General features: G+C 40.1%; 1 protein-coding gene across 2 annotated transcripts in view; it reads left to right on the top strand.

Annotated features, from left to right (window-relative positions):
- Nucleotides 1–25,383, top strand: part of LOC134211362 (uncharacterized) — a 712,214-nt gene that overhangs the window by 6,738 nt on the left and 680,093 nt on the right. Inside the window, exons 1-2 of one of the 2 annotated variants that reach the window (XM_062688150.1) lie at nt 2,997–3,014; nt 3,472–3,862. The exons of the other annotated variant lie outside the window; for it this stretch is intronic. Of the exons in view, the coding sequence (XP_062544134.1) occupies nt 3,776–3,862 (87 nt within the window). The 5' untranslated portion in view covers nt 2,997–3,014; nt 3,472–3,775. Of the gene's footprint in view, nt 1–2,996; nt 3,015–3,471; nt 3,863–25,383 lie in introns of those variants that run through there. 2 annotated transcript variants of the gene reach the window in all.

The raw sequence follows: 25,383 nt of genomic DNA, 5'->3' as shown, positions 1-25,383 counted from the left end.
CGTCAACTTGGAGTCGATTCTGTAGAGAACGAGCTATAAACGAAACGTACGATACGAGGTTTGTGGTGGTAGACCTTTTAGGGATGAATCCATGTTGAGTTTCAGTTATATAATTACTGCAGCTGTGTGTTAAGAATGCGAGGACAATAATTACGAGTAGTTTCGCCATTGCGCAGAGAGAAGCGATTCCACGGTAATTTGAAACTTCGCGTTTGTCGCCCTTTTTGTAGACTGGAAAAATGTAGAAGTTTGGAATCTGGAAAAACTCCGGAGCGTAAAGATGTGTTGAAAATGGCAGCCAATAATGGTAGAGATAGAGCAGTTCAGCACTTCTTTAAAATTAAGGACGAAATTCCATCTGGTCCGGGATTTGATGAGCGTTTTAGTTTCGTAAAAGCATTCAATACAGTCTCAGATTCAATGGGAGGGTGAGTACCAACAGTAATTAAGGTGGACATTTAGTGTTGCAGCAGATACTTGTTGTTCTTTAAGAGTCTCGTTGGTGAAAACACTGCTGAACTGCATGCGGAAAAGTTCACAGATGTCCTTTATAGGAGAAGCCTCTGCAACACCGAGCGTCATATAGACGAGGACATACCAGATTTGCGTTTTTGTTCGTTCACGTAATTCCAGAACCGTTTAGGATTGTTTTTAGGCTGCACTGGATGCGTTGACGGTAAGAACTAAAAAGGGATTCGTTCAACTGTTTGTAGCGATTATTCAGAGAGATGTAATGCGATTTTAGTTCGAAACTTCGAGTATTTCTTGAGAGCCGATCGCTTAGCCGCTTTCAAACGTTTGAGGTGTCGATTAGATCATGGAGGGAAAGTCGGCGTACGATGAATTCTTTTGGGAGTGAACTGATCGATGGCATATGCCAATACATTTGACAAAGGCATCGCAGCAGCATTAGCATCAAAGTCGTCAAGTATTTCGTTCCATTGGACACGAGACAAGAAGCGGGTAATCGCGTCAAAATCAGTCTTCCAATAGACGTAGGTCTGAGTTTCAGTGAAATCTTCAAAGACGTATGGTTGACATTCGCTGAGTAGAATATGAAGCGCTGGGTGCTGACGACTTATTTTAACAAGAGGAGCAGGAGCACGAAGAACTTGGCTGCGTCCGCCTATCTCTTCGCTGACAAAGCAGAGATCCAACATACGACGGTTTTCATTACAAATACCACACAGTTAAACCAAACCAGCAGTACTATAGCAGTCAAGCAGCCTGGTGACAGGCAGGCTGCTTGACACCCATCGCATCAAGATAACATATTCGAGGGGAGGGTATGAGCTTCACTGGTTTAGTTTCAGATAAAAATACACTAAAAAATAGTTTGAACAAGAAAAAGTTTTTGTTCAAAAACTTTTTTTTCCTTAAAAGTGCCTAGCTTGCTTTGTATGGACTTGGTAGGGAACACAGTTACCTATCTTGAGACAAAATTTCGTCTAATCAAAAGGGGTATTCTTTGCAAATTGATTTTTTTTAGTGTGGGACTTCATTTGGATTTTGCTCAATATTTTCAATCGAACATTTTGTGATTTTGTCACCCGTATAACACTTTTTTGTAGGATTTGTCATTTTTCGATTACACCCAGGTTTTTTTTACACGGTTTGGTTTTAGTCGTTTAAGACCTTCACAGTCAATGTAACAATGAATAAACCACTCGAAAAAAATCACAAAAAATTAAAGAAAATTCAGGTAGTATTTAAAAAGCTGTGAAAGTTCGGGTTCACCGAGAAATTAATAAATTCCAACCGTGTAAAAAAACCTGGGTACATCCATTTGGTTTATTGGTTAGCCTTGCGAGCAAGCCGTAGGATTGCCAATCCGGAGATGGCGAGCTAGATTCTCGGTTCGGTCTATGATGTTTTCGCGTTATATCAATTGTGCTTGCCACACAAGCTACGTTATCATGCAATGGCGGGCATTGAAAAGCTTTCAATCAATAACTGAGGAAATGCTAATGTAGAATACCATCTTGAAAAGCAAGTCAAATTCCAGTTGGAATGTAGAGCCATAGAAGAAAAAAAAGAAGTACTTACTCGCCTTATGACAAGTAAGAACTTTCCAATTGTTGCACCTGTTCGTTCGGGAATCGATGCTTAAACCAGTTCTTGCATTTAAAACGTACAAAGTATCTGACCTTTTTTTGTGCTTCATATTAACAAACTTCTGACGGAATCACACTGCCCCATCAATGCCTTTATGAAATTTAGCCCACCTGATTTCCTCCCAACTCAATCTCTCTTGATAGCAAACAGAAGCGAGTAGCTTTTCCATCAATTTAAAATAAAGAAAAGCATGCACCATTCCGCTACAATACCTCGCCCAGCTGGTAGCTTCTATTGTTATCGGGCGAACAGCTGGATCAAAACAAAGTCTACCAAAATGATTGCAGAGTCCGATACCTAACTGTGTCTTCTGTCTGTACAGCCACGTGCTCAGAGAGCCCGTACTCGGTACCGGAGGTTTACCGGTGCCACTTGGGTGGATTCGCCTCCCCAGTCAGTGTGCAACCTGCCGTAGCAATAGCAACATCAGAGCGCGTTTCAACGCGCGGGCCCGGTATCGATCGCCGACATTCGTCAAGTGGGTGCGCTTGCAACTGATTGATGTTTTGAATTGACGCGCGCGAACGCGGGATCGTTGCTAGGCTTCCTATGTCTGCCGGAGCAATTACGAATCGAAAACGTGCGTTCAGAAGTTTTTCAAACGGATATCTTTGAGAAAAAAAAAACAATTAAAACCTACTTTCAAGATTAGTTAAAATAATTACTAACTTGTTGAATATACAGTTAAACCATACGAAAAAAATAGTAATCGCAAAGTGAATAATTTTACTGTTACGGTGGTCTACGAAAAAATGTGCTAAACCTTGGGCGAAACGTGGATAGATTACCGGAAAGTGGATTGAGATCGGGGCGTGTGCCGAAATTTGAATGAATAATAAGAGGGCTTATCAAATTAAGCAACACTTTGATCGAATCACGTATACGTATTGCCGACAAAAGTGAGTCGAAACGAATGGTTTGCAATTTTGCATCGTGGTCCTAAGATGAAGGAAATGGCGCGCTTGCACAAGCGCGAAGCGAGCATCTCGAGAATCCGTCGATAATGATCCAATTTAGGAAGAAAGAGTTGGTTTAACAAGTGTGGTAGAAATGTGCTTAACAAGTGTGGAAATAAGTATGAAAGATCACTGAAGTGCCTTCATCAGTGTTTTTTGATGGATGCTCCTGTAGTAGCATATGTTGTGAATGTTGTACGAGTTTCTTTCTACAATTAATATATCAGAATCGATAATTACCCTTGGCCGATGTTGATGAAAATATAGGCAATGGTTTGATTATAAGTGTTGTGAATTGCACATGCGATAACATTTTTTTTTCATTTTGTCTTGGTTATATATGTGGGACGAAGATAATTCGGAAATGTATTTCCCCTCCGTCGTCCACCCTGTCCATTAGTTGTTACCTCGGAGAGAAGTAAGTGAAGAATAGAAGCACAGTGGGGAAACGAAAAAAAAGCTAAAAGTAGCATGAATGGTGGCAAGCTTCATCGATGATTGTATGTTTTAAGCAATGGAAAATAATTAGCACCGTCGGTAGTGGAAAGTTGCAGAAGTTACGCGCCAAAAAGAAAATAGTCATTCAGCAGATTGGCTCGCCGTCTATGAAAAGCTGGTGTTGGTTACTGGAAGAGTTGTGAGCTTCTTGATTTTTAAAACGTACAAACGGGTGTAACAAACATACCAAAGAATAAATCACTACGATGGCTTATGTTGTGTGGCGAGTGCTGGTCAAGCAGTACTCCAAGGTTCGCCTTGGAGTTCAACGGAATTCTGGATTGGATGACGACGTAAGTCTGATTTTAGATAAGTTATGACTTATATCACAATATGATTAAAAGGGTCAAACAACAAACGAAAATTGCGTATCCATGAGTTCATTGAGAACTATTATACAGTATCGAATATGGTAAAAAATATTGGAGTTTGTAGATAGGTTCATTATGAAGTTATGCACACGCACTCGAATTTCATTCATTGTTTCATTTGTGCATCGCTCTTGTGTAGACGTGGCATTGAGAAAAATCGCTACGTGGGTGTTGGACCTAAATGAATCAGTAAAGAGAACTGAACGGATGTTATTTGCAGCACCCTATGCCAACAGTTATTTTAGCATTCAAACAAAGCTTGAATCACAGACAAATAGACGTAATACTAGAGAAATTAACATCGACCATGACTTCAACGATCAATTTGAATTTGATTGATTGCACGTTTCTCAACGAGAGGTGCTAGCGTCATAATCCTTCGAGTTTGACATTTCACTCCAGTGCCTTCTGGTGACAATGTCTTACGAAACATCACGACGATGGTGATGGATTGTGATGGATTTTTCAGAAAAAAATGTTCAAGCTGTTACGTCTGTTTGTCTGTGCATTAACTAGGCAAAACAGCATAGAATTATTAACCTTCATTTTCTCGCAATCGCATTTGTTTTCACAAAGAAGGCTTGCGAGAGGTTGGTAACTAAGCGAGAATTGAGTGCTGCTGCTGTTTTTCAGAGTTCACTTGTCTTCATATCTGTTGTAACCACATTGGCTCCGCTCTTTTTTCAGGAAATATTGAATAATGGAAATAACAAATTGTATTGATTAGGTAGCATTAGGTTTGCAAAATGTTGCCTTTTATCATTTTATCTCATCTTAATCATTTTTCATTTGTTTAATTTACATCTAAACATATAACACTGAATCAACAATTTGACGCCACAATACACGGTTCGAGGCCGCAACATGTGCTGCCCATCGTACCCTTCCGGCTTTAGCTACCATCTGGATGCTGGGTTGCCTATAGAGCTGTGCCAGCTCGTGGTTCATCCTTCGCTGCCACACACCGCCAAGAAGGTCCTAAGCACCCGTCTCTCGAATACTCCGAGTGCTTGCAAGTCCTCCTCGAGCATTGTCTATGTTTCGTGTCCGTAGAGGACTACCGGTCTTATTAGCGTCTTGTACATGACACATTTGGTGCGGTGGCGAATCTTTTTTGACCGCAGTTTCTTCTGGAGCCCGTAGTAGGCCCGACTTCCACAGATGATGTGCCTTCGTATTTCACGACTAGCATTGTTATCAGCCGTTAGCAAGGATCCAAGGTAGACGAATTCCTCGACCACCTCGAAGGTATCCCCGTCTATCGTAACACTGCTTCCCAGGCGGGCCCTGTCGCGCTCGGTTCCGCCCACAAGCATGTACTTTGTATTCGACGCATTCACCACCAGTCCAACTTTTGTTGCTTCACGTTTCAGGCGGGTGTACAGTTCTGCCACTTTTGTAAATGTTTGGCCGACAATGTCCATGTCATCCGCGAAACAAATAAATAAACTGCATATGTTAAAAATCGTACCCCGGCTCTCCGCAAGACACCTTCTAGCGCAATGTTGAATAACAGGCACGAAAGTAAGGTGATGGTCTTAGTCCTCGGCGCGATTCGAACGAACTGGAATGTTCGCCCGAAATCTTCACACAGTTTTGCACACCATCCATCCACCGGTGCTTTGATCAGTCTGGTAAGCTTCCCAGGGAAGCTGTTCTCGTCCATAATTTTCCATAGCTCTACGCGGTCTATACTGTCGTATGCCGCCTTGAAATCAATGAACAGATGGTGCGTTGGGACCTGGTATTCACGGCATTCACAGGTATTTCACTGGTATTCACAGAATTTGCCGTACAGTAAAGATCTGGTCCGTTGTCGAGCGGCCGTCAATGAAGCCGGCTTGATAACTTCCCACGAACTCATTCACTAATGGTGACAGACGTCGGAAGATGATCTGGGATATCACTTTGTAGGCGGCATTAAGGATGGTGATCGCCCGAAAGTTCTCACACTCCAACTTGTCGCCTTTCTTGTAGATGGGGCATATAACCACTCCTCCGGTAGTGGCTAGCTTTTTCGGGCCCATCTTTATGAGCTCAGCTCCGATACCATCATTACCAGCTGTTTATTAGTCTTTAGCTGTTGGATGGCATCTTTAACTTCCCTCAAGGTGGGGGCTGGTTGGCTTCCATCGTTCGCTGAACTGACGTAGTCATCTCCTCCGCAGCCTTGACTTTCACTGCCTGTACTCTCAGCGCCATTCAAATGTTCCTCGTAGTGCTACTTCCACCTTTCGATCACCACACGTTCGTCCGTCAAGATGCTTCCATCCTTATCCCTGCACATTTCGGCTCGCGCCACGAAGCCTTTGCGGGATGCATTGAGCTTCTGATAGAACTTGCGTGTTTCTTGAGAACGGCACAGCTGTTCCATCTTCTCGCACTCCGCTTCTTCCAGGCGGCGTTTCTTCTCCGGAAAATGGCGGGTCTGCTGTCTCCGCTTCCGTCTATAACGTTTCACGTTTTGCCGGATACCGTGCTGCAGCGCGACCGCCCGTGCTGCGTCTTTCTCCTCCAGAATCTGTCTGCACTCTTCGTCGAACCAATCGTTCTGTCGACTTCGTCCCACATACCCGACGTTGTTCTCCGCTGCGTCGTTGATGGCTGAATTCCGGCAGTCCTCAAGAGGAGCCCCATCGAGCTCACCCTCTTCCGGCAACGCTGCCTCGAGATACTGCGCGTATGCAGTGGCGACATCAGGTTGCTTCAGTCGCTCTAGGTCGTACCGCGGCGGTCGTCGGTACCGAACATTGTTGATGACGGATAGTTTTGGGTGCAGTTTCACCATCACCAGATAGTGGTCAGAGTCGATGTTAGCGCCACGATATGTCCTGACGTCAATAATGTCGGAGAAGTGCCGTCCATCAATCAGAACGTGGAACGATTTGTGATTCTGTCTGTAGTGGTGATCTCCAGGTGTACCGATACAGGAAGCTGTGTTGGAAGTAGGTGCTGCGAATGGCCATATTCTTGGAGGCGGCGAAATCAATTAGTCGTAGGCCGTTTTCGTTCGTCAGCATTATGCTGAAGTTGAAGAACCGGCCTTTGATCCTCTACCTGCACATTCTTTCATTGATCTGCCACCACCCGATCACGCGCCTTTGCATATCGCCCATCACTATGAAAGCTGTTCCCAGCTCGTGTGTGTTGCCGCAGCTCTGGTAGATGATATGATTACCTCTAAACGTTCGCACCATTGATCCCTTCCAACAAACCTCCTGCAGCGCTACGATGCCGAATCCACGGTCCTTGAGTACATCGGCGAGTATGCGTGGAATCCCACGAACCGAGTTTCCAATCGCTAGTCCCTTTTCGTCGCGGTGGTCTTCGCCGATGGTTCCGATCCATACTCTCTTGTTGATTGTTTGTTGTGTATGTTATTGTGCACCGGTGGACCATGGTGCACAGTCTCACTTAGAGTCCCTCGCTGGCACTCGGACGATGATCAGCCGTCCCTACTAACATGGAGAACAGACACTGTTGTGAGCCGATCCTGACATGGAGAACAGGCGCTCAGTAAGATTTGCACCTCGGGAGATCAGCACACCCCCCCCCCCTTCCCTGTCAGCATACGACCATAGTTCCCACCGGAATTGGTTACCCGATCTTCCCTAAGGTTGCTCGTATCCTGGCCAGCACCACGGGGAGGTAGGGATAGGAGTTGCTGGGTAAGAGGCTAAGGACCGCGAGACGGGGTCTATTTTATTCCTTCTGGTACGCGAAGTACCAATGGTACGCTTTACCCAGCATTTGCCGTGTCTTATCTCATCTTCATTGCTGATAAATTATTCCAAATTATAAAGTGCTTCTTATTTATGATGATAATGTTTGCATTTAGCGCTTCAGCGAGTGATTATATTTTGATAATCCGATTATATTTTGTAATAATCATAACCGCAGAACTTACATATTCGGTTAAACGACTATTTTCTTTCTTTTACTTCTACTAATTAAATTTAAATTAAAAAATAATTAAAATAAATTAATTTGTGGAAGTAAAAGGAAGAAAATAGTCGTTTAACCGTGTAACATTTCCCCTAAGACGCTCGCAAATAATTAATCACTTACATATTTCTACTACATATCATGACTTAAATCTAAAGTCGGGAGAAAGTAGTTCTTATCACGGGACGAGCCAGCCTTGGGCTGAAAGTCTCGCTAATAAAGACATACAAAAGTTCTTATACTATGTCTTCAAATTCAGAACTTGCTGACACTCTTATAACAAGGCAATGTTGTAAATTTGTTTCACTTTATGTACCGTTTTTCTTAGGATAAAGTTTTGATTTTCTGTTTATAAGTGGATAAAGACACTTAATATATTTGTTACATTTGGCTTGAATGTGATTTTTAAAAGTTATTTTTTTTAATAAGAAGAAGACAGGGACACCGTCTTCGACCGTACAGACTGAACACTTAATACCTAGCATGAGACAACGGACAGGAATCATAACACCCAGTGGACCAGTCGAGAATTTTGGCCTTCTATTAACGGAGTACCATTTAATCAAACTCCAACTCAAGCTAGAGAAAACCCCATTTATCGGACGTAGTCGCATCAAGAGGAATCCTACTTCTAAGTGGATCGAATGACCCGCCTCGGAATTGCCATTGGACCTTGGTCGGTGGTTTGAAAGAACTTCTGGACTTGAAATAAACTTTAACTTTGGAGAGAATTGGTAGAAGGTAGGAATAGCGATTTGACCAAGTCATATCAAGAAAAAACGAACTCCGGACCTATTCAGATCAAGATTTTAACAATTCCTGGAATGGGTCTATCGGAAGTTTGGTGGCGTTGGTTGACAAATAAATTTCAACTTTGAAGTAGATCAGTTGCTATCATTACTTAATTCTTTCGGTAAGTGCTTAATTCTTCGGTAAGATCCATAAATAAAATCAAATTCAAAATATCATCGAATATTCGGCTTTGCTTGTTTTTTTTTAACACCATATAAGTGTCTGGTTTAAAGGAATCAAGAGTGTCACTGGATCAAACGCGTTCGTTATGATTCCTTTTTGAACCTCAAATAGTTTGCCTGCATGAATATGAGAGAATTTAATTCGAATTCAAACAAACTCCCTATCTCTATTTCCGAGTATCTACTATTCAAAGACGGTTCAGATGTCTTAGTCATGAACAAAAATTATACGTAGTACAAAAGAAATACGACTGGAAGATTTGGTGTTTTATTGTGTGGCTTTCTCAGTCTAATTTAGTCAAAACGATTCGTTTTGTTTTGCCCAAAACAACAAAACAAAACGAATCGTTTTGACTAAATTAGACTGAGAAAGCCACACAATAATTATACGTAGTTTCTCGCAGTCTACTCTGTGTTTCGCCTTTGGCTTATTGAAGTACTCATATAAGGCTTCTTCTCCAGAAACTTGGTCCAATATTCTTTTCAATTGTATTTCCTGTCCAATTCAAGTATCCAATCACGTGAAAAACCTCGATTAGATATGTCAGAATTTCTTATAGTTCTGGATTTCGGCGTCCCCCTAAGGCCTGGCGCCCTTGGCGGGGGGCAGGGTTGCCACTACTTTTTGGGAAAAGTCTGGCATGCTGCAAATTAAAAATCTGGCAAAATCTGGCGATGTGATCTAATTCTAATTATTTTTACCAATATTAGAAAATTTTGTTTTGACCCTCTTTTTGCTTTTGCTCTATGCTTATTATTATTTTTTTTTTTTTCTTGGAAAGAATATCTTTTTCCGCCTAAGATATTCGTTTAAACAATTCGATATTTGTAAAAATGAGATTCTTAGAAACCATACCATTTTAAACAATTCAGAAAATTCAGATTGAATTGTTGTTAGATTTTAGATTAGCTCTGAAATATCTGAAAATTACAAAAAGAATATAAATAATCAGGGGAACGGCTCCTGGACTTCATCTCATGACTCCGATGTTCATCCCATCAATAACAAAGCAATGGAAAGGTATTTGATTTGTTTCTTATTTTTGTGATTTTTTTTTCAGCAGTTAGCCCGCATGTTTACAGAAAGAAGCGACGAAATTGGTGCCGTATTTCTTTGTTTCGCAATGAGATGAATATATGTTCAATGAGATGGAGATTGGAACAGTTCCGAACAGCTATTGGTGAAACTTGACTTCATTCAGAATAACGGTTTTATTTTGAATTTCTAAGTAACACCACGATAATAGATATTGAGGCTGGCATCCGATACGTGTGTAAACATCCGCAACCGTTATGCATTGTTTTACATTGGAAACGCGTTTGGCAATCGTTTGGAGATGGCGTAAAGATCTTTGTATGGAAAACGCAGCTCAAATACGGCTGCCAAAAACGGTTGCTAAACAGCTGCGTTAGTATGTACTTCTGAAATCAGTTGAGTAGATGGCAGTAGTGGGCCAACGTATAGCAATTCAAAAGTTTACACAGGATTTTCAATAAAATTTGTTCTAGCCTAAATATTTGTTATCTGTGGTAACACTAATTGAAGTTCAAACCATTTTTAAATTAATCGATTAACAAACAAACGGAGCTAAAATTAAAAATGGTCTACGGTACCCGTAAGCCCATAGGTATTCCAAAAAGAATTTCGATAAGCATGGTTACATGGTAACAAGTCCATTAGAAGTGGTTAAGATAAACTTTTGTTACTCAGAGTTATTAAGAAACGGATGAGTTTTATGAACTTTTCACTTTTACGTTTGCTCCGAATCTTCCGTAGGACCTCCGGTGGCCAATAAGGTCCACCAACAGAAGTTTAATGTTGTTTCGGATCATCCAGAAGGACGCTAAATTGATGAATAACCAGGAAATGTGATAAGTCATGGAATTAGACAATGATTACATTTATTGGAATCATTGTTACAGAATGCTGTAAGCATTTCCAGGATTCGAAATGCAAGAAATAACGCCAAAAATTAGCCTTGAAAGATTCCTTCAAAACCGATTTCTGGAAACCAGCATGGCCAAACTGCAATCCGGAACAACACCCGCGGAAACCATACCACTTTATTTATAAAAGATTGAATTGATTCCAAAATGAATTTTTAGAAGCGAGATGAAGTTGCGGTCAGATTTCAATTATTGAATGAATATAAAAATAATAACTGAATGACTCATTAGAAATGTTTGAGCATGTTCATGCAGGTCATAATTAAAAAAAATCTGTCTGAAATTTAAAAAGTCTGGCATTTTGGGTGGTTTCTCTTTTTCTCTTTTTGCTGCTAAAAAGTCTGGCAGTGCCAGATATATCTGGCATAATGGCACCCCTGGGCGGGGGCCAACCTGGCCAACCACACGCTACGGCGCTGGCCATAACCTTCAAATCCATAGTCCGATCTGGCCCATTTTGAATGGGGAATTTCCCATTGCAAAAATTTGGAGAAAATTGGATTTCGGATTCGTGCTAAAAAATGAGTGAATTTTTAAACACTTAAAATAGTAGTTTGTGCAACTAGTTGCAAAAAGATGATTTTTTCAGCACGAGTTGTACGTTTATCAAACGAGGCTTGCCGATATGTTCATTAAAGCACCCATTCCATTGGTATGGAAAAGTAGGCCATTCTATCACTCAAATGCCAACTGTAAACCAGGTCACGGCATACAAAAAACAAGGCAGGCTCATCACGTATGTAAACATTCAGTTTGAATGTAAACATGTGACGTCACTGCTATCTTCGCACAAGCTGGACTGAGACGATGCTATATGGTCGCAGCATGCTTACTTTTGTACTCCAACATGTGGCGATAAAATATGCGTCACATTCGAAGTGTCATTTTTCTAACGAGCCTACCTTGTTTTCTGTATACCGTGAAACCAGGTATTATGATCAGGAATTGCAATCCCAAGCAGCATAAATTGTTTCACTACTGAACATTTCACTGTGTTGCAACTATTCGGGAAGAAACAATCTTTGTGTATGTGCCATCAAATATAACGCTATTGCAATCTAAAAAGCGCAAGAGGTGGAGCCTACGGAAACATCCTTCAATTGCAGTAAAATTGCAATATTGTTGCAAAATACTACAGCGGAAAAAAATAAAATAAAAATATAAAACTAGAATCGATTTATGGATCTTGTGATTGATAGTCCTTCACTCTACCACGGCACCATCCAACACTTCGAAGGGACTGCATGTTAACTCACTATACAAACCATACGATTATGAAGTTTTGTACTCGGGTTTTCTGTTACTTGATTGCACCATCATAGGAAAAAAAAAATGTGAGTTGTCAAAACGTTGAACGATGCTGAATTAAACATGAAGACACACTCAACTTATCTGCAACTTAATTTAAACAAACAAATAAATTTTTAAAGGCGGATTGATGTTCCATGGTAAAAAATATGCAACTTGATGATTTTGTTTCGTGTTTGCAACATAAAGTGAAGTATTCTTTGGTTGTTTGTTTCCAAATGAAAAATGTACTTTAGCCATAACACAGAAAAAAACAATGGGCAGGATTCCTGGTTGAATGCAACTTGTTGCGAGAAAGTCGGTAGAAGACAAGTGCCTGAGCTGAGTCGATTGGTGTATAACAACATGGGTCTCAGGGTCTCAAATAAAAAGTTTGTTTTTGGGGCGAATATATAGCCTTTTACGAGAAAGGCAAACATGTTGGGTATGTTTATTTTTCTACCATGAATAGTAATAATAAAATATCTAGTGCACTCGATAACTGGAAACCATAATGTTTCCACCATCGCATCAAGTGACACATATATGCCAGTAACGATTCCATCTGGTTACTACACAGTTCAGTGCCTTTTTTCATTTTTCTCTCAATTTATTGAATTGCAGTGAAAAATGTAGGCGAATGTGTTTGTCGGTTTAAAAATGCTTGGACTTGCGGATCTTCATGGTCATGAGACCGTGACGATCACCCGTCAGTAACCATCAGTTTACATTTCCATCTCCGCAGCACTCAAGCTTGCAGTGAGTAGGTTAGGTACGTCTAACGTGGATTTTTCAGATTTTCTTATGATCGTTGTCTCGCAGTCACAATTGGCGAAATGAAGGTTTACCTTTTCTTAGGGTAATCTCTCTCTGCTTGGGACACTATGAGAGAAAATGTAATTAAATTCTCACATTTTTTTTAAACTTGTTCCCATCTCGAGTATAATCCGTTAGCTATCATGCAACATTGGGATTCCTTAAATATTTCAATTGCGGTAATTGCTTTGCAATGAAGTAAGTTATTTACGAGTGATGATTATGTCTTAAGCGAAACTGTCTTCTTCGGTCCCTTCAGCACTTTTATATTTCAAAAGGGGAATTGACACCATTCAAATCATTATCGTAGCCAAAATGTAAGATTATACGATTGCTTGAGTTGGTGTCTATACTCCATTAGATCGATTGGTGATAAGGATATCTGCTTCGTTAAATCTCTATTGAACGGTATTAAAAATATGAATTTCATCGAAAAACTTACTAAGCTCCTTTGTATTTTCAGTATATTGAATATATACAATTGTAGCTGCAGTCTATAGATTGACATTGAAACTATAAATCAAAGGTCGCAGGCAGAAATCCTTGAATTGACCATTCTGGACAGACGGTAACAAAACGCGAAAACCCCCAAATGGTTGCGTGCTGCTGATGATGCTAAATGATCTACATAAAGCAAGCACGAACTTTTGCGCTGACCGTACGAAACTACTAGTACCTACAATTCTAATGAATAGTCAAAGTCATTGCATAATAATCTCGGGTTTTCTGTGTCGGTATTTTTTCAAAGCACCAACCAGCCCTAACATTGCGTCGCGTTTTAGTGCTATTGGAAGCAGTCCGGCTAACAGCTTCCGATAAGCGGAATATAATCGCGAACGGTACCAGTGCGGTGTTTTGTTAAGTGTTTTATTATGCAAATCATTGACGGGTAAGAACGACTTTGATTTGGATCCATGTGATGTCGGGACTGCTCCTATGCAGGATTTGTAATGAAACTTGTTGAAAATGATATTGTTGAGATTCGGGTACTTTAGAACGAAATGAACGATCAGTTCAATCTGAATTCAATTATTAATAACAGCTTATTTAAAATAGCATCTAGTTTGTAAAGTTTTTCATTGCAACAAACTGGTTACCAAGGGTGTTACAAGGTTCCGTATCAAGGGAACGGTTGCAGCCAATTGCTACTTCGATAACAGATAATGGAAAATATTGCTTTCGAATATCTTGTCCAAATCGTTCTTCAGTCATCTTTCAGGCTTCCTCTCCGGAATCGAACAATGATTCCCCGTTACCTGTTGCAAGCATGATAGTTCTCTATGCTACCATCAATAGTTGATAGGGCAGATATTTGGAAGATCCATCGTCAGTGTAAGACCATAGATCAATCAATTTATCCAGATTTCTAGTCCAGCGTCACGGAGGACGATTGGTTTGGCTAATAATTGCACAGATTCCGCGACGTTTCCCCGCATTTAGCATGTATTAGATCTAGATTTTCCCCAGTTATTCAAGTAACTAGGTAAATGATCTTGTAAATTGGAGCTGCTATAATCATCCTCATACATTTAATCTGTTTGTATCTAGACATTGAGGTGGCTCAAAAAACACTCTATCCAATTGTTTTGATGTGCCTTTTTTGTTACACCTTATTTTCTACATGTTGATTTGTCGCCGTCGTAAGCATGTCCCATATTGGTTTTAACTGCATTCAGTTAATTCTTCTTGTAGTAACAAGAACCCTACTTACGAATCGAGAGCGATTTCGACTTGAGAAGATGTATTGGCCCTCGAAATTGTTCCACTCCAATCTGAGATACTGAATTCTTTTGTGTTTAGGGTTTTTTGTCCTACTGTAAAAAGAGGTGTGTTTTTACAGTATTTTAACTTAATAACAGAGCATGTTCAATTAAAACCCAATTGTCGGTATTGCGGTAAGATGCGTTGCTACAATGCAAGGGCGCAGTTTAACCATTGTCAATCATCACCGAAGTTAGCGCCACGATAGGTCCTGTCGTCAATAGTGTCTGGTCCTAATAGTCAATTCATTAGGGTCCTGACGTCAATTTGTGATTCTTGCAGTGATGATCTCTAGGTGTACCGATACGGAATGCTATACTGAATTGTGCTGCTAGGGCGGTTGATTGATTGGGACAATTGACCGCTCTCTTAAAAAAAATCGATTCTTTATTTTTTCATGGTCAACTTTCTCAAAGAAACTAGGGTTTAAGCAGGCATTTTCGTCTTTTTGTAATAGCCTCGTAAACCAATAAAAGAGACACGTTTTTGCTAAACTCATCCGTACAAAATCGTAAGCTCAGAAGAAACGTCCTGCTATAGTGAAGTTCTAGCAAGTGGGCGTTGCTTTCGTTGGTTTTAGCTGTTTTAGCCCCTACGACGATGGACGGAACTACCATCCGTGTCCCTAACTATTTTTAATATTTTAAACTAAAGAAAAACGATATTAAAAAGGTACAGCATCGTATGAGCACATGGAGACGCATGGTACATTTGTGTATTTGCGCTTCGACTTCTTTTAACTATATCTCGCTTGACAAATTCCATCACATCTGAGCTTGAGCTTTATGACAGTACATTTCGTAGTTTTTTTTATGACTTTATTGTAGTGATTTTTAAATTGGTATAAAGCTCATCACTTACAGTTCGTAGTGGCTATTACGTGATTGACCAGAACAATATTAATTGCACAGGGAACATAATAAAATATTATGAAAATTAGCCACGACGGAATTCATGATTGAATGTAAAATCTCTGAAACAGAATGTGTTTTACATCATAATTTAAAGTTTCTGTGTTGTAAATGATAAATTTATTGAAATTGAAATTCAATATATCTTAATTTTACATAATTCCATTGGAAACCCTGGTGAGCAAACACGTGGCTGTAAAAACAAATCATAACAATGATATGGAAATGCTAATATCATCTTCCAAACTGAGACGTACATGTTCATGATAGAATTAGAGGCGAAAGTATAGAATTGATAGTTCTGTTAGGATACGGCAGGCATGAAGAATGTTTTATTGAAGTCGATTTGAAAGCGAGCGAAGGGCAATATTTGTGATGGACGATGGTATATATCGCACGACCTTCCTTTTGCCAAACTCCCGTATGAAGGGGGAGGGAAGAATATCAGTGTGGAAGCTGATATACACTGGCTTTCCACAAAAAGTTGGACAAATAAATTCCCTCCTCCGGGGTGGAACGCGCCATCCAACTTGTTCACATACAAAATCGATCGGAGATGTTCAGTGAGCCCCAAATTTGTTAATTTTAGTTAGTTTCAAAACGAGTATCGGTCAAATGAAGTAAATCGAAGCATTTCGATCCAATCGATTCTGCAAGTATAATAGCTGGATGGCGCGTTTCATCCCAGCGAAAAAAATCAACTTTTTCCATCAAGGTATAACTTTTTCATTTTTTGACGAAATCACTCAGGATAAGAAAACGTTTTCATGTACTGAACGGCGTTATACAGTGGACTGGCAGTGCTTGTATAGCTCTTATGCAAAGATTGTATTCCCCTTGCAGTTCTTATAAGTAATTTTCGGTTTCGGTGTTGTTCTCATTATTTCCCGATTACGGTATTCGACATGTTAACTAAAAACGCGTACTTCTCATCTCAACATGGAATAACTTTTCCCTAATATAAATTGCACTTCAAAAGCTAGCTTACTTGAACAATAATATGCAATTAACAGATGTGATGGAATTAGACCAACGTTAGCGACAACATCAGCGATCTATGGGAGTCGATCCATGGAGCGGAGAATACAGAACGGAGAGAACGTTATTTTTGGCAACCGACCCGGCAACGAAATAAGGATTATGATTGGAAACTTGGTACCTGGAATGTCAGGACCCTAAATGAACCTGGACGAGTGATCCTTCTGGCACATGAACTGCAGAAGGTTGGAGTGAACGTGGCCGCTATTCAAGAAGTCCGATAGCCTAGATCCGGAGAACGTGAATTCCGAGCCGTGGACCCGACGACCAACACTGCATTCAAGGTTAACATCTATCACAGCGGCGGCGGAAAAGCAGAGCATGGAGTTGGTTTCGTAGTGATGGGCATGTAGATGAAGCGAGTGATGCGGTGGAAACCCATTAGCGAACGAATCTGTGTGTTGAGGATACAGGACAAATTCTTCAATTACAGCCTAATCAACGCTTACGCACCGACAAACGATAAATCCGACGACGCGAAGGACACGTTTTATGAATGTCTTGATAAAGCCTATGGAGAGTGCCCAAAGCATGACGTGAAAATTGTTATCGGAGACGCTAACGCTCAGGTTGGGAGAGAGGACTTTTTCCGTCCCATAATCGGTAGGGAGAGCCTTCACTCCGCTATCAATGACAATGGCCTACGGCTAGTAAATTTCGCTGCTGCCAGAGGAATGGCCATCAGTAGCACCTACTTTGCACGAAAGAATATCCGAAAGCACACCTGGAGACACCCAAATGGTGAAACTTGCAACCAGATAGACCATGTTCTGGTGGATGGGCGCCATTTGTTATCGATGTGCGGACATTCAGAGGTCCGAACATTGACTCTGATCACTACCTCGTTGTCAGTAAAATTCGATCACGGTTGTCAACTGTATCGAACGAAAGATCACAGCGAACGATGCGTTACAATATCCAGCGATTGTCGGCGGAAGGAGTATCGGCTGAGTACCGCCAGAAGCTCGACGAACGGATAAGTGCAATCAACGTTAGCGACAACATCAACGATCTATGGGAGTCGATCCATGGAGCGGTGAGCACAACAGTATGAGTAGTTGTAGGCACTGCACAGATGCGACCCAGGGTTGGTTCGATGTGGAGTGTCAGAGAGTGACAGACGAGAAGAACGTTGCCAGAAGCCGGATGTTGGTGTCGGGTACTCGATCGAATAGAGATCGGTACAAGGAAGCAAGAGCAGCCGAAAAACGAACCCACCGCAGAAAGAAAAGAGAATATGAAGAACATGTGATTAGTGAGGCGCAGGAAAAAATGGAGCAGAACGATATGCGGAGGTTCTATGAGTCTGTCAATGGCGTGCGGAGAAAGACAGCGCCGTCTCCCGTCATGTGCAACGACCAAGAAGGGAATTTGCTGACAGATAAGATCAAAATGGCTGCCAGGTGGAAGCAACACTTCGAGACTTTTTTGAATAGTGGAAGTGACGGTGCCTCGGTGAACAGAATAAATATTAGCGACGATGGACAAGCTGTGGAATCACCTACACTAGATAAGGTTAGAATAACCATTAAAGAGCTGTAAAACAATAAGGCTGCGGGGAAGGGCCAGCTCCCGGTTGAGCTTCTCAAACATTGCAGTGAGCAGCTTTATGAAGTTCTTCACCATATTATCTAAAAAATATGGGAAGACAAAGAATTGCCTGCTAGCTGGTTGGACGGCCTCATTTGCCCTCTTTTTAAGAAAGAGCACAGACTGGAGTGCGCCAATAACCCTTCTTAATTTGGAGTACAAAATTATGTCCCGTATTCTGTTTAACAGATTGAGACCGCTTGAAAAGTCCCTCGTCGGCGAATACCGCTTGAAAAGTCCCTCGTCGGCAGGTTTTCGTGAGGGACGTTCAACGACGGAACAAATGTTTACCCTGAGATAAATCCTTGATAAATTCCGGGAGTACAACTTGCAGTCACATCATCTGTTTATTTATTTCAAGGCGGCGTACGATTCAGTGAAACGGAATGAATTATGGCAAATTATGCTAGAACATGGTTTCCTGGCGAAACTGATACAGCTGTTTTGTATAACGTTGGACGGATCGAAATCAAGTGTAAGGGTTGCGGATGAAATATCGACATAATTTGTTACCTTAGATGGATTGAAGCAGGGTGATGCACTCTCGAATCTATTATTTAATATAGCGCTCAAGGGAGCGATTAGTAGAGCTGGTGAGCGAAGGAGCGGTACCATTATCACAAGATTGCATATGTTCCTGGGATTTGCGGACGATATCGATATTATCGGGATTGATCGCCGTGCCGTGGAAGAGGCCTTTGTGCCTTTTAAGAGGGAGACAGCGAGGAAATGGCGCTAGATGGTGAACAATTTGAATTGGTAGATGAACGTGTGTACCGTGCAAACTCAAACTTCGGACGCTTAAGCACTTTCTGATATATAATCATTCTGCTTACTCACATTTTCAATCACACTATTTAAATCACCATTGCAATCATCAAGTAAAGTATTCATCTTTGGACTACGTATTTAATATGTGCAAGATATTGTGAAGAATGTTTGCAATTTATGAAAATGTCCGGCTTCTGTTCGATTCAAACCTCGGACACCGGCGGGGTTGGATTCATATTTCGGACACAAAGATTCAAACTTCGGACACCTGATTACACAGTACCGGGAAGAATAATTGAAAACAATTCTCACTGCACAGCACAGACTGTCTTTTAATCATTTCGTTGCATTGTTTTAATATGTCTTATTAGAATATAACTATACTAAAACAAGCTAAAACTATTAGTCCTTCCTACCCAGCCTGACGAAACATTTCGATGAAATATTTCAGAAAATCTCCCATACGAATTGAAGCGTCCGAAGTTTGAGGGTGTCCGAAATTTGATTCTCCACGGTATCTTGGAACATTAGTGATGTGCGATAATGATGTTACTCGCGAGGTAAAAAGGCGTATTGCAGCTGCAAATAGAGCTTATTACGGACTTCGTAACCAGCTTAAGTCTCGTATTCTGCAAACGAAGACAAAATTCGCGCGGTATACTACTCTGATTCATTCGGTGGACTTATACGGCTATGAAACATGTACGTCAAAGGAGATTGGTTGGAGAGCATTCGGAGTGCTTTAGCGTAAGGTGCTGTGGACAATACTCGGCGTTAAACAGGAGTATTAGTATCTGGCGGCTTTGCATGAATCACGAGTTGTACCAGGTGTATAAAGGGCTGGATATTGTTAAGCTTATACAACATGGCAGACTATGGTGGGCTGGACACGTTGTTCGTATGCCGGAAGAACGTCAAGTGGAGTTCATATTTAGTAGAGAACCCGGAAGAGGCCGCAGGCTTCGTGGAAGGCCGTGTACACGATGGCTTTCTGAAGTTGAAGAGGAACTGAGGGCGCTAAACGTTCAGGGCGACTGGAAGCGATTGGCCCAGGATCGAGTCCAGTGGAGGAGGATACTCCATTCGGCGTAGGTTCATCGAAGAGCTGTAGCCCATCAAGCATCAATTAAGATGGAATTTAGACAACATGCACCAACATGTTTAGTCACAAGAAGTTGATGCTCCAATGCAAAAATGTGCCGCCTGGGAGGCTTATGTTCTTCTGAAAAACAATTATCGCAATTAAAACATATATTGTCAGATCGTTCAAATTAAGTATTTTAACTTCTATGGACTTCAAACACGTTAGTGATTTCAACGCCAAGGAAAATTCATAAGCGACAAACCCTCCTCTGTTTTGTGACCATAATAATTTAGGATTTTTTTTTTCAACCAATCATCTATTGGCAGTCCTCAGTTGATTTCCAAGGTCATGAACTACGAATGGGACACATGAGCAGTCTGAATACATTTTTACTATCGTAAAGTAAAATAATTTTTACTATCGACCAATAAATATTTACTGGATTTTCCGATGAATTTCACGGGAAATTCATTGTAATTCTTCAGAATTCCCATAGGAAATTCTTCGGATTTTACTCGATAAATCCCCCGTTTTATGTGTTTTGAAGAGAAAATCTTCTGAATTGTTATGGATAAACTCTTAAGAGTTTCGAAGAGAAATTATTCTTGATTTTTTTATACATTTTTTTGGAATTTCTACTAGTTATTCTTTATTTTTTGCAAGTATTATTCGAAGTTTTTATAGAAAATTCTTAGGAATTTTCACGGATAATTGTTTTAAATTTACTCAAGAAATGTTTTGGCATTGTATCGAGAAATTTATTGATAATTTAACCCGGAATTTTTCGACATTCATATTCTTCATAGTTTTCATGGTACGTTTTCCAGAATTTGTACGGGATTTTTTTCCCCGAAATTTGAAGAGAAATCCTTTGAATTTACGACAAAAAATTCTTCAAAATTAAAAAAAAATCTCAAAAATCTTGTGTTTTATCCGACAGCCCTTACTTTGCACCGTTCAATGTGCAAAAACGATTCATAAAAAATGAAAAACGATCCGTAAATAACATCTGAATGTTCCATAAAACGCTACCATAAATCCATAAAATAGTTCGGGAAATTCCATAAAGAATAATATTATGATCCATAAATCCATTGGAAAATGATCACGATAAAAAATGCGCAAATTTGAAATTTTATGGATCATTTGTCATACGTTCATGGGAAAATAGCAAGAATTGTATTGTTTTCTTAACCATGTTAATGGAACATATTTTCCTATTAATTGCTAAATTTTAGCTTAGTTATGGATCGAAAAATTATTCTTTATGGAATCTCTTGAACTATTTTATGGATTTAGCGTTTTACGGAACATTCAGATGTTATTTATGGATCATTTTTCAATTTTTTATGGATCCGTACTTATTGTTTATATGCAAAAGTATGTTTTGCCATTTTATCCAGTGCAGTATTCTGGGGCAAAACATACTTTTGCATATACACAATAAAGACGGATCCATAAAAAATGAAAAACGATCCGTAAATAACACCTGAATGTTCCATAAAACGCTACCATAAATCCATAAAACAGTTCTGGAGATTCCAGAAAGAATAATTTTTCGATCCATAACTAAGTTAAAATTAAACAATAAGTAGGAAAATATGTTCCATTAACAAGGTTAAGAAAAACAATACAATTCTTGCTATTTCCCATGATCGTATGACAAATGATCCATACATCTTTGGAAAATGATCCATAAAAAACTATATTTTGATCCATAAAACATTTGCGCATTTTTTATCGTGCGTGTTTTTAGCATCAGGATAAAAATTGAAAAATTGAAAATTTTGAAATTTTATTATAAAATTATTCTTTATGGAATCTCCTGAACTATTTTATGGATTTATGGTAGCGTTTTATGGAACATTCAAATGTTATTTACGGATCGTTTTTCATTTTTTATAGATCGTTTTTGCACATTGCATCGGTGCAAAGTAAGGGCTGTCGTATTCTGGTCAGTGCCTTATACAAGATTTTAGTAGCTCTTCTGTTGGTTGACATCCTAAGTGATCAACTAATTTACGGACAGCCACTCTCCTCCTAGACTTTCTAGAGAGCATCATAACTCCTACCTCATCACACCGTATTTTCCACATTTTCCTTTGGGTACTTTTTTCGGAATCGTTTGTATCATGTTTTATTCGCCTCCGTTCGGTGTTGCGGAAATCACGCCCATGCGGCATTCTTCTCTTCCACGGCGCCGAAGTCGCAGCGACGTCAAGAGAATTGTAGTTCCAAGTTCCGTGATTCTTTCTTTTCGTACACATATTACGTTAGCACTTATAGGGGAGGAGGGGGGTCCGTCATTTTCTTACGCACCATATAAATAAAATATCATTTGTGTAAGAAAAAATCTTACATGGGATGAGGGGGGTTGAAAAACTCAGAAAAAAATGCTTACATAATGTGTACGACCCCTTGCCGCAAGGGTTTGAGTTTTTTTTATGCGTAAGCGTAGCTTTACCGACTAACAACGGAACATACATCAATATCCTGTTTCGCTGATTGACCCTCGTGTTAGGCAGATTCTGACCTTGTGGACAGTAGGGACTAAGGTTGATTTCTTTTATACCCACAGGATCTCTTTGGAAATATTTAAGCTAAAATATTTTTGAAGGAATTGTTGTGTTGAATCTAGTGTTGCGAAAATATACTGGTATAATTTATAAATCGATAAAAAAGGGGGGGGAAACTGTTCCCATTTCTATTTCATTGAACATTCTTTATGATGTTTACACACTCCTATATATGTGCAGAACACTGCCATTAGCGCTAAAAATGAACTAAACTTCACAAAATAGAAGCAAACTAAATCATAATTTCTTCTTCAAATGCCGGTCATATTGATTCACATTCACTTCACCGCACATCATGAGCATGAGCATGAGCATGATTGACCGCCCACGGTTGTTACTCCGTTACAGGTCAGCTGTAATTACATAGAGAACCAACAGATGAAGTTTGGGACTAACATCATCTTCAATGTGTAAGAACTGGTGACCCAAAAATAAGCAATACCAGCGCCGGCCGTGTCCGAATGCAGGTCAATTAAGGAATAGGTAGGAAATTGTTGACGTGATACTCGCTTTGATAGAAGCCGACGAGTCATCTGCACTTCCACGAGAAATCACTGGGATGTTGGATATATGGGGTAGGGAGTATGGCAGGGTTCGTTTTGGTAAACGGTCTGCCGTGTATAGCGTGTAGTTTGATCGATGAAAATGAAACTTATTTTTTTATTGAAGCCCGCACAAAGCAGAACAAAATTTCGGTGATTATTGATCGTTCTGCTTTCCGCACAAAGCAGAACAAAACTTTGATGACCGGCCGATCGTTCTGCTTACTGAAGAAACATGTCTAGACGCGATTTAAACTTTTACTTTCTAATTAATTTATTCACGCGCACCAAGCAGAACAAAATTTCGGTTACCGGCCGATCGTTCTGCTTACCGCACAAAGCAGAACAAAATTTCGATGACCGGCCGATCATTCTGCTTACTGAAAAAACACGTCTGGACGCGATATCCGTTCTACCTCCAATACAAAACACGAACAAATCTGTACTGAACGGATTGTTTCACTATTCACTATCACTATCACTTACAACCAATAACAAAAAATCCAAGTTTGGGTCGTTTAATAATGACGCCACATGTTTTATGGGGAGAGGAGGGCTACTATTTTGTGACAGTACATATTCTAGGCATACAAGAAAGCATTAAGGGGGTTAGAAATCTCAAAAAGTAGCGGACGGCATATTTGAATCGCCCCTGACGTTCGGACCTGTCTTTATCTATTTGTCACATTCACTTCACCGCACATCACATTATAAACTGCAAAACTTGCAGTAAAAAGAAATAACACTAGGAAATCGAATTGATTTAACGAGTTATCATTATAGGCGTCCACTACCCAAGAAGACTACTACTACTACTACAAGAAGTTATTATACGATATCTGAATGTACCCATGAGTGTTTTCAGGCAAAAATGGGCCGCCAAGGGGAAACATTAGGTAGGGATTTTGAAAACTGTTCAGCAGGTTAGATTAACCTGCATATAATAGGCAAGGGCTTTAGGGACTTATATGGACATGTTGAACTGAATTCGATTGTATACCATGCGTAGGTAATCTTGTAGATCAATTGATCTGAACTTCAGAACGAATTGGGGAGCTTAGAACATCTGCATCAAACTATTTTCAACTGCACATAATACGCAAGGAATCAATGAACATGCTGGGTTGATTTCGATTAGATATCAGGCGTAGTAGACCTTGTAGATCAATTGATCTCAATTCCAAAGCAATTTGGAGAACCTAGAACATCTGAATTAAAATAATTTTGACTGCATATAATACCTAAGGGCTCTAGGGAATTGTATGGACATGCTGGTTTGATTTCGATTTGATATTTGGCGTTATTGCCCTTGTAGACCATCTAAGCTGCAGAACAATTTGGAGAGTCTAGAACATTTGCATTAAACTAAATTGAACCACACATAATACACAAGGACTCGAGGGTCTTTTATGGGTTGATTTCGATTTGATACCAGTAGTAGTGAACCTTGTAGACTAATTGAGCTGAATTCCAGTACAAAATAGAGAACCTTGAAAATCTGCGCCAAATTAAGTTGAATTGCATATTATATGAAAGGGCTCTAGTAACTTCTATGGACATGCTGGGTTGATTCCGATTGGATACCAGGCGTAGATGACCTTGTAGACCCATTGATCTGAATTCCAGAACCATTTGGAGAGCCGAGCCTAGAATATCAGAATTCCGACTTGTATGGACATGCTGGGTTGATTTCGATTGGATACCAGGCGTAGTTGATCTTGTGATCTAAACTCAAGAACAATTTGGAGAACGTAGAATATCTGTATGAAACTAATTTAAACTGCACATGATACGCAAGGGCTCTAGTGGAGAACTTTTCGCTTTATGAAAAGTTTTCTCCATACCGGGGCGGGAATCGAAACCACACTCCACAGCACATGCGTCTAGACGATTGACGTCGCTAACCGCACGACCACGAAGCCCACCCACAATAAGACGAGTTTGTACAAATTGCATTTAAATCCCCTACTTTATTGTACCGACTTCGAGTCAAGTACGAGACACTGAAGACGGCCTTACAATAAAGTAGTGGAATTAAATGGAATTGTACAAACTCGTCTTATGATAACAAACTAGCAAATTACAGCAAAATAGATTAGGTGGATGGATGAGGACAACCGTGAAATAATTATGAAAATCGCTTAGAAGACGCCCGGGAACCTACTGTTTGATATTATGATATCAAAATATTTCTTGAATCG

This window comes from Armigeres subalbatus, chromosome 2 (assembly GCF_024139115.2).
Source record: "Armigeres subalbatus isolate Guangzhou_Male chromosome 2, GZ_Asu_2, whole genome shotgun sequence".
Taxonomy (NCBI): Eukaryota; Metazoa; Arthropoda; class Insecta; order Diptera; family Culicidae; genus Armigeres; species Armigeres subalbatus.
The sequence above is the reverse complement of the archived record's forward strand: the minus strand, read 5'-3'. Positions and strand labels throughout refer to the sequence as shown.